General features: G+C 41.6%; 1 protein-coding gene across 7 annotated transcripts in view; it reads right to left on the bottom strand.

Moving 5' to 3' along the window:
* Positions 1 to 1,133: 1,133 nt before the first annotated feature.
* The window catches only part of ARFIP1 (ADP ribosylation factor interacting protein 1), a 128,688-nt gene continuing 119,353 nt past the window's right edge, over positions 1,134 to 10,468 (bottom strand). For all 7 annotated transcript variants that reach the window (XM_043902623.1, XM_043902620.1, XM_043902619.1 and 4 more), the window contains one exon: positions 1,134 to 3,004. In XM_043902623.1, coding sequence (XP_043758558.1) covers positions 2,849 to 3,004 — 156 coding nt within the window. In that variant the 3' untranslated portion in view covers positions 1,134 to 2,848. The remainder of the gene's footprint in view (positions 3,005 to 10,468) is intronic.

Here is a 10,468-nt window from a genome sequence, read left to right as displayed (position 1 = left end):
CTTTTAACAGGATGAAGAGTTCAACTTCACAGACTTGCTCTTCACTGAATTTTCCTTCTTGAATAATTTCTATTTTAATGAGAGAGAAGTTAGACATTTCTATCCATCCCCTGCCTCACACCCCACAATTCCCCAAATCCTGATGGTTTAGCCCTTACCTTCTTGACAATTTTTCCCTTTCCACTTAAATATTTATAAAATGATGTTCTGCTGATTATATGCATGATGTCCTTTTATGTGTACCGGCTTTAAAAAACATGTTAAACAGGCACACATGTATAAATTGGCAAAATCTTTCTTGAAAGACAACTGGCAATGCATAATAAACTCATACACTTTGTAAGGGCTCATATTCACTTTACAAATCTAACCTAAGGTAATAACCTGGTGTGCATGTGTGTGAAAGGATATTCAAACTAGAGCTCATAATACAAACAACTAGTAACAAAAGTATGTAACATCAGGGGGAGTTAAGGGGTCCCATGCAGTACTTAATGATTTGGGAAGTTATCCTCAATTTTTGCTATTTTCTTCTAATTTTTTTCTACTTAATACAATGAATATGACTTGCTTTCCTAACAATGTAAATAAACCTCTGGCTAATATGTTAATTTGGCTACCCTGGTGGCTCAGTGGTAAAGAATCCACCTGTCAATTCAGAAGAGGAGGGTTCGAGCCCTGGGTGAGGAAGATCCCCTGAAGAAGGAAATGGCAACTCACTCCTGTATTCTTGCCTGGGAAATACCATGGACAGAGGAGCTTGGCGAGCTACAGTCTATGGGGTCACAAAAGAGCTGGATACAACCGAGCGACTAAACAACATATTAATTTACTTATTTCTTTGGCACATGTACTCACTACTTAACTGAAAATTTTAGTTTCTTCTGAAAATCATCAATCCATGAAATGATTTAATTACTGAGCTGCAGCTGTTATTGAAGTATGTAAGAGTGGACACGTTCTGCTCCCAGCAGAGCCCCAGTGAGGGACGAGAGTGACTTACTGAAATAACACAATCTAAGGGACAGAAGCATCGTCTTCTGGTCACTGTCACTGTTTCCAAAGGCAAATCACATGTCCTCTCTTTTTCCAAATAGTTGTTTCTTATTCTGAATTATGAAGAGGCAGAGATATGAGGTACCGCAGCAAACACGTTTAATAAGAATACAAAATTCACACCAGAGGCACATTCTGGGGAATGTAAATGAACTATCACAAGTAGTAATTCTGCTGGAAGAACAAAATAAGGCTCTCTCAGAGTACAAATATACAGGAGGGAATGATTAAAAATAGGTTTATGATTTACAGTCACATTACACTGTGTTAAGCATTGAAAACAAGCATATTAATTAAAAAGCCAGCTAAATGGCATTTGAACATATATAACAAATCTTACAGTCCATGAAGTTCTGGTATAACAGTAATTTTAAGTACTTCATTTCAACACAAAAGAAATGAACAGGTGAAGAGATGTATCTCAAGATATTAATTTATGTCTATGACAAAAATCAAGAGAACTTATACTGAAAAAGGGTTACATTACTGATAAAATCACGCAGAAGGCCATACACAGAACCAACAGTGCTGAGCAACCGAAACAGCACAGGCCCTTCCAGCCCCGCCGTCTTGCTGCGACCACACTGACCCACGGTCCTTTTCCCCTACTCAAAGGCAAACAAGTCCTTCGTCTTCCCCTTTCGCAAAATGAACAAGGAAAATCCAAATGGCAAATTCAGAAGTTGATTTCTCCATAAACCTTAAACGTGGCTTAATGAATATAAAGAAATTCAACATTTATACACAGTGCTCCTTTCCAAGGAAGGAACAGACACATCAAACATTATCTGAAAGGGGCTTCTTTATGGATTTATGTACATTGGTTGAATGAGAATTACTGTATCTGAGAAGGCACATATCTGTGATTTAAGGCTTAACCGGTATTGTTACATATGGAAGTCAATGAAAGCTGTCTAGGAATTCACTTCTGTCAAAATGGAATTTACCCAAAAACTAGCTTTCTAATAAGCACAGATTTTTTACTCTAGAAACCACTGAGAATTTCTACTCCCAGATCCACCTGTCAAAAAAATTCTCTCAAGCAGGTTTCATTATGAATCAAAAGAAACTGCTAACAGAACTGCTCCATGACTTTGGGTAATGCAAATTCTTAAGTTCAAAAGCCTCAAAGAAATGACAGTGTGATTCCTGTGTCTTGAAGAAAAAGTCTAAACAAAATTACAATGGTAGAGATTGATTTTTTAAAAAGGTATCTGCCACAACTCCACAAGCCAATCAGTCATTCATCAGAGCTGCCGCCTCTGTGTGGGTGCTGCAGGAACACCATATAATATTACTCTGCAAAATAGTCTCTTTTTCTCTTTAAGACAATACATGAAAATGACTCTCTTAAAGATGTTTAATATATTCTTATATAAAATATCTGATGTTGATACAAATCATGTAAACCTTCCTTTGGAAAAGTTACAACTGGTCCTCATTTGCAGGACCAAAAACCTTGAATTTTTATCTTGTCAGTGCAAATCTATATTAGGTGTTTTCAAACTACAGAAATAGCCATCGACCCTCACAATACAAAAGGATTTCTCAAAAAGGAAGATTATTGTGTTCAGGTTATAGAAATTACGTTTACATTAAAACCACCCAGCTCCCCATCAAATTTAACAGCTCAATTGTTAAAAGTACGAAAAAGGGAAAAATTAAAGCTGTTTGTGCAAGAATCACTACAATGGTTGTCACCCCTTTTCTCTTCCCCCAACTCTGCTTAATTCTTACTAGGTTTGTTTAGAAATATAACAACGTGACTTTCTCTTTGTTTCCAGGTGTGATTTTACTGTTCTTCAAGCCAAGACGGGGCGTCAACTCCAGGGGTTTTCAATTTGATATGGAACTGTTTAAGTGTCTGTTCAAGCTGCTTCTGATTCCCAGCAAAGTAAGCGGCAATGGCATTGTGAAAAAGGACCAGCTGATTGTGTAACACTTTAACCTGTGAACAGAGGAGAGTCATTAACACCAATGACAATAAAATATAAGGTGATTTGTTACATGTCTTAATGAAAGAGCATATCTCTCCGGAGGAAAAGTTGTTTTGATGAAATATTTCACACATACCAACTGTATACTGTTTTACAAAGTCACTGAGCCTTTCATAGTTTTTTAACTTCCCTGAAGGGAACAGATCAGTTTAATAAGATGCTAACCATATTCAAACATTATTGAGCATACCTTAATTTAAAAGTATCAGTAGGTCCCTCTTTAAACTAAGTATGTTCAAAGTCAAAGAAGCAAAATTATATATAAATAACTACTATATGATACATGATCTGTGCCAAGTATGGACATCATTAAGGCTACACTTTAAGTGAAAACTGAGTATTTAAAATGCTGGATACTTTTAAATACTGCTGTTCTCTGCACAGATTGAAGAAGTGGTAGCAAGAGCCGCCCCAAAAGGCCATTTACTTAAAGTTCATATGCCTCTCAGTTATTTTCAATTGAATATTACTTCGAATGATATGAGTATGTTTTAACCAGGTAACACTATTTCTATGACTCTTCTATTTAAAGATACCAGCAAAATATCACAAAGATATTATGAATGAAGTGTTTCCTTAAGTCTTATTTATAAGTTCAAACTGTTCAACAATAAAGTATAAAATTTACCCATCCAATGCAATATTTACTAAAACTGCACTTTTAATAATTTTTAATGATGTAAAAACATCTGATATATGATGTTAAGTGAAAAAATAGGATATAACATATATGATAAGATGTCTGTATTCACTATTAACACACATGCAGTCTCTAGCCATTTCTTTTGTCTATGTACCTCTATAAAGGAAAACACTTAATATATTTATATTGGATAGTTTTGATTTGTAAAGCCTTTATTTTTAAGATTAAAATATTGTAAAAATGGCATATGCTCAAAATTATAAAGTCAAGTCTCCACTCTGCATTTATTCCTCTCCTTCCCACCCAAGAGAATCACTGTTAGCATTTTATTGTGTACCTGTTGAGAAATTTTTTAGGGTTATATACAATATTTAAAAACATAAATGGACTGTATTATGCACACTTAGGGCTTCCTTTGTGGCTTAGAAGGTAAAGAATCTGCCTGTGATGCAGGAGACCCAGGCTTGATCCTTGGGTGGGGAAGATCCCTGGAGAAGAGAATGGCTACCCACCCAAGTATTCTTGCCTGGAAAATCCATGGCCAGAGGAGCCTGGCAGGCTACAGTCCAGGAGGTTGCAAAGAGTTGGACATGACTGATTAACACTTTCACTTTCTATACACACTTTCAGAAATAACAGATTTTTAAAGTATCTTAGAAAACTTTTTATTTCATTCACTTATTCATTCAACAGAGATTAAGTATCTTCTAAATACCAGGTACCGTTCTAGGAGATACAAAAAACATTCCTTCCCTCCCAAGCTTACATTCTTTTTTTAAAAAATTTATTTATTTTAATTGGAGGCTAATTACTCTACAATATTGTAGTGGTTTTTGCCATGCATTGACTTGAATCCACCACGGGTGCACATGTGTCCCCCATCCTGAACCCCCCTCCCACCTCCCTCCCCATCCCATCCCTCTGGGTCATCCCAGTGCACCAGCCCCGAGCACCCTGTCTCATGCATCCATCCTGGACTGGCGATTCGTTTCACATACAATATACATGTTTCAATGCCATTCTCCCAAATCATCCCACCCTTGCCCTCTCCCAGAGTCCAAAAGACTGTTCTATACATCTGTGTCTCTTTTGCTGTCTCGCATACAGGGTCATTGTTACCATCTTTATAAATTCCATATATATGCATTAATATACTGTATTAGTGTTTTTCTTTCTGACTTACTTCACTCTGGCTCCAGTTTCATCCACGTCATTAGATTTGATTCAAATGCATTCTTCCAAGCTTACATTCTTAAGGGATTGGGAAGGTAGGAGGCAGGTAAGAAACAAAATAAGTACTGACCCCAGGGAATGAATAGCTCAAGCCTTGAGAAGAAGATGGGTTAACATTCAGGGCATCTGAAGCTGCCGATTCAACTTAAGCTGTTTAAAAAAATAAAAGGGATTTTTTCCCTTTTTCTCTGACAAAGATAAGAAAGTTTCTGGCAAGGAGATAGTTTAACAGGGCCAGATAGCATGAAATGACGACAGCTAAAAAATACCTTGAATTCATCTGGTCAGAAATTTAAGGCCTGCAACCTTCCTAAATGAAAGGCTTTGGTACCAGGTATAAGGACAACACAAAACCTTTGACACTGTGTATCAGGCACTGGACTAGGGATACAAGAATACAAGGATAACTGAAGCAGAGGGCAGTGGAAAATGATGATTAATATGATAAACGGGTAGTAAAAGTACATCTTGTTAACTTTAAAAAAAAAAGGCACTTGTGGGGATAGGAGGGTTTTTTCAAGAAAGGTTGAACGGGAACATCGGGATGGCAGAACTCTAGCTTCCCTGGCCCTCTGGTTCTGAGACAAGAGGGATGTTGACAGATCTCCACTCAGGAGCAACTATTCAGGAGACAGTATGATCATAGAAGTGAAGGTTCCCAGAAGGCAACTGGGATTCCCTGGTGGCTCAGACGGTAAAGAAGCCACCGGCAATGCAGGAGACTCCGGTTCGATTCCTGGGTCAGGAAAATCCCCTGTAGAAGGGACAGGGTACCCACTGCAGTATTCTTGCCTGGAGAGTCCCCATGGACAGAGGAACCTGGCGGGCTACAGTCCATGGGGTCGCAGAGTCGGACACGACTGAGCGCCTAAGCACACAGAAGGGAATCAGGAGGTGAGCAAAGCATACCATTATAATAACTTACAACAGTGGCTCCAATCAGCCCTCTCAATCCACACCCTTGGGGAGGCTGCTGCAGTGACAATGAGCTCAGCCTATAAAATTCAGAAAACAAGGCCTGATACACAAGTGCCAGCCATGTGGGATCACTACTACTGCAGTGTGAGGAAGCCCTGTCTAGCCTGCCTTCTGGATGAAAGCCCACAGGGACAGAGGTCCAATGGTTCCAGCTGCTCCCAGAGCCCAGCAGGCCTTCCAGCTGAAAGCCACCAGGCAACTGTGGGAAATAATAGTGCTCTAGGTCACGAAGTTGTGGGTGTTTTTGTTAGGCAGCAAAAGAGGTGCATCCATGAAAAAGGTTAAGAATGTGCTCTCCTAGTCCATGGGGTCGCTAAGAGTTGGACACGACTGAGAGACTTCACTTTCACTTTTCACTTTCACGCACTGGAGAAGGAAAGGCAACCCACTCCAGTGTTCTTGCCTGGAGAATCCCAGGGGTGGGGGAGCCTGGTGGGCTGCCGTCTATGGGGTCGCACAGAATCGGACACGACTGAAGTGACTTAGCAGCAGCAGCAGGAATTAATAAGGGTTTAGAAAACACAGTGAAAAGGAGGAAAATCAGAGGCAGAACGACAGGCCTGCTGCTGCTAAGTCGCTTCAGTCGTGTCCGACTCTGTGTGACAACACAGATGGCAGCCCATCAGGCTCCCCCGTCCCTGGGATTCTCCAGGCAAGAACACTGGAGTGGGTTGCCGTTTCCTTCTCGAATGCGTGAAAGTGAAAAGTGAAAGTGAAGTCGCTCAGTTGTGTCCGACTCTTAGCAACCCATGGACTGCAGCCTACCAGGCTCCTCCGTCCATGGGGTTTTCCAGGCAAGAGTACTACTGGAGTGGGGTGCCATTGCTTTCTCCGAACGATAGGCCTAGGAGGAGGAAAAGCTAATAAGCAGGGTGGTTGCAATACGTGAGAGAAATTAAGAGAGAAAGCAGCTGTGGAACAGACACTCAAACAAGGAAGGCAAACCTGACATGGATAGAACAGGGTAGTTACACAGGCAGCTGGAGAAGTCCCAACAGGGGATTACAGATAGAGGGAAACCTAGGGAACTTCGGGAGACTGCTGTGAGTCAATAATCGCTCAAGAAAGCTCTCAGAACACCGTGGAACAGAGCGGCTTGCTTAACCATAAAAGCACGACATATGCCCCAGGTCATTAAGTGAAAGAAAAAATGCTACCATCCTTCTGCTGATGTGAATAAGTGCTATGATAATCACAGTTTGACCTCGTAGGGCCAGACACTCTCCTGCAGGAAACTACGGGGGGGCTAGGGACGTAAGCCTGAGGTCTACTGAAGAGGGCAGTCTTTCCCCCGCCCTCACTTCCCTTTGCTTATAAAAATGCAGCTGCTTAATTCTGGGGCACAGGCCTCTTGACTGTCCGACCACATCTCTCATAAGCATCCTGTATCAATACATCTACTTCTCGTGTATCACTCTGCCTCTCGCTGGATTCCTTCTGCACTGAGACACAAAGAACCTGGGCCTCAATAAGTCCAGTCACCAGGCGAGCGATTCTGAAAGAACATGGTTTCAAAACTGCTACTAACCAGCCTCAAGACCTAAGTACAGTTTTTGAGTAAATGGAATACAGATTCTTTCATAACTTTTATTTCCAATTTTCTGGCAAGCCTTGCATTAGGTATAGTTGATACTGGGCACAGCCTCCCCAAATTTGTATTTGTTATTCATCTAGACCATCAGTAAAACATCCCTATTACTAGTACCGTTCTTTCACAGAGATTACCAGAAGGAGCTCTGGAATCAGGAAGCATGTGGGCCAGGCCCGGCTGTGCCACTTTCCAGGGGTACCAGGCAAGGGTCCTTCTAACTTCACTGGCCAAGGTCTCTATCTGTCCATTAGGGCCGCCGTCACCGAAAACCGCGTTTGTAGTGCTGCCGGAAGGTTAAATGAAATGAGATGCTACCTAGTACAGTGTCTGACACAGAGTAAGTACTCGTTCGATTTCAGTGGAATCTAAATTTACCTATTTGACGGTTTAAACCTCCACACGACATTCACTTTTTTTAGTGATATAAAATTTCCCTTATTTAGAACCTATTGATTTGGAACTTGTAAGAAGTAAGAATGTGATCCTGTGATTTATAATAAGAAATACATACTGTGTTTTGGTCCCATTCTAGGCACAGAGCTCCTAAAACCTGTTAATCTCCTAAGTGATAGGAGTCAAAGAGGCATCTTTAGTTGTAATACTTGGTCTCTGGTTCGGTTCCTGAAACAGTCCCAGAGCTATTAAAGGTGAAAGGAGTGTCTTTTGTTATTCACAAGCACTTGTCAACCACACCAGCCTTTATAAGATTCCTGGAAAGCCCCTAGATAACCATAGCTTGAGCCTGGTTGCCAGGGGAACTAAATTGTGATTAGGTGGGAATTTTCACCCTCACCCCCCAACCTCTGGACAATTATTTAATCAGCCGTGCCCACGCAATGAAGCCTGTGTGAAAATCCCTACAGTACCAGTCTGGACAGTGTCTGGGCCGGCTGACGCAGCCACAAACAAGGAGGGTGGTGCCCGCCAAACCCCGTGGGCACAAGAGCTGGTGTTCAGAGCCCTTCCACACCTTGCCCAGTGGATGTCTGCATCTTCAATGCTTCTGTAACGAGCTGGGGGTGTAATAAGGAAGCTGTTTCCTGAGCTCTGTCAGCTGCTCTGACAAGGACTGAGGCTCCTGAGGGGCTGCGGGAACCACCTGGCAGCTGACCGGTCAGAGGCACAGGTGATTCCCGAGTTCCCACCGTGCGTGCAGGTGGGGCTGCGGGGGGAGGCCACAGGGTCAGAAGTCAACTGAACTTCAGGACACCCCGCTAGTGTCCAGAGAACCAGAGAACTGTCTGTGTGGATGGAAAATACCCACATACAACTGATGCCAGAAAAGTGCTGTAAGTGAAACCAGAATCTGAGTTGTTTTCCTTTTCAAAGCTAGAAAGTGATGTGACGTTTACCGGAGCACAATGAAAAAAAGGTGTGCACTAAGCAAATCAATTTTGTTGACAAGAGTGCATGGACACTGCACTCTATCCACACTGCCTGCCTTGACAAGGCCTTCAGTCCAAGGGCAGAGATGCTCTAGAAGGAATTCCTCTGCCTGACGGATCACCTCAGAAGAACCTCTAAGGGTCCCTCTATAACCCAAAGATTCTGTACTTCTGAAATGAACACATTTTCCAAGCACCAAGAAGGCACTTAATTTCTTCCTAACTATCCTTTGGTTAACAACATTTAAGTTAACAGTATTACATTAAAAATTTGTTTAAACATTCTTAATACAGACTTTAATTCATATTGATCTCCTTTTCTATGTCTAGATAGAAAAGTTTTGCATGGCAACCACTTTTAAAACAAGCTTTAAAATGAAAGCTGATTTGTCTAAGTACCTACTAAGATAAGGTCGAATTATTAAAGTTATAACCTGGGTTTACCTTACACGAGTGGAGTTTGATTTCAGGACCAAACCTCTTTCCTCTAAGCCACGAGAGTCGATGAAAACTTGTTGTTTTGTCACTAAGTCACATCCAACTCTTTTGCAAACCCCATGGACTCAGCCCGCCAGGCTCCTCTGTCCCTGGGGCCTCCCAGGCAAGAGTACTGGAGTGGGCTGCCATCTCCTTCTCCAGGGGATCTCCCCAACCCAGGGGCGGAACCTGCATCACCCTCACTGGCAGGCGGATTCTTTACCACTGAGCCACCAGGAATGCCACCATGAAAACCACAGCTAGAACAAAAGACGTAAAACAAAATATTACAGGCTAGCTCTCACTTGATTCCTATCTACGTAAAAATGTTTTCCAAAACTGACCTGTTCTCAGTCACCTCTGCCAGTGTGACTGAGTTCCAGATCTCTTCTGGAGAACAGACTGTCAAGGACTGGTCAGAGGAGAGCTCTGATGGCAGTATACTTGGACAGAAGGGTGGGAAAGTTTCCAGGTGACCTTAGGTATCAAAGAACTTCTTAAAGATAAACAAGCATAAGTTATGAAGAAGAGACTGTTAAATTCAATTACTTTAAAGTCTAGAATTCCTATTCACTCAAAGACAGTGAAAGTGCAAGCTACAAAGTGGGGAAAGGGGTCTGCATTAAAGGCTCTGACAAAGGGTACATATGCCGAAAACGTGAAGGACGCCCACACACCAACAACCCGGTCAAAAAGAGCAGATAACATGGACGTGCATTTTACAGAAGAGGAAACAGAAGTGGCCAGTTAAATATGAAAAGACATCAGCCTCACAAGAAAATAGGAAAATGCACACTAAGACTGATATGAGATGTTATTTTTTATCTTCTACCATAGGAAAACTTAATAGCAATTCTTGTACATTGCCAACTGTTGTATAAATTTGTAGAACTACGTTTGAAAAGAATTTGGCATTAACAAGTAAAATTAAAGATGCACATACCTTAGGGAACAGCAATTTAACTCAAAAAAACATGTCCTAGAAAAACCTGCACATGCGTTCCATGAGACATGGGGCTTTCCTGATGGCTCAGATGGCAAAGAATCTGCCTGCAACGGAGGAGACCTGGGTTCAATCCCTGGGTTGGGAAGATCCCCTGGAGGAGGG

This window comes from Cervus elaphus, chromosome 5, assembly GCF_910594005.1.
Source record: "Cervus elaphus chromosome 5, mCerEla1.1, whole genome shotgun sequence".
NCBI lineage: Eukaryota > Metazoa > Chordata > Mammalia > Artiodactyla > Cervidae > Cervus > Cervus elaphus.
This window is presented reverse-complemented; position numbering and strand designations above follow the sequence as displayed.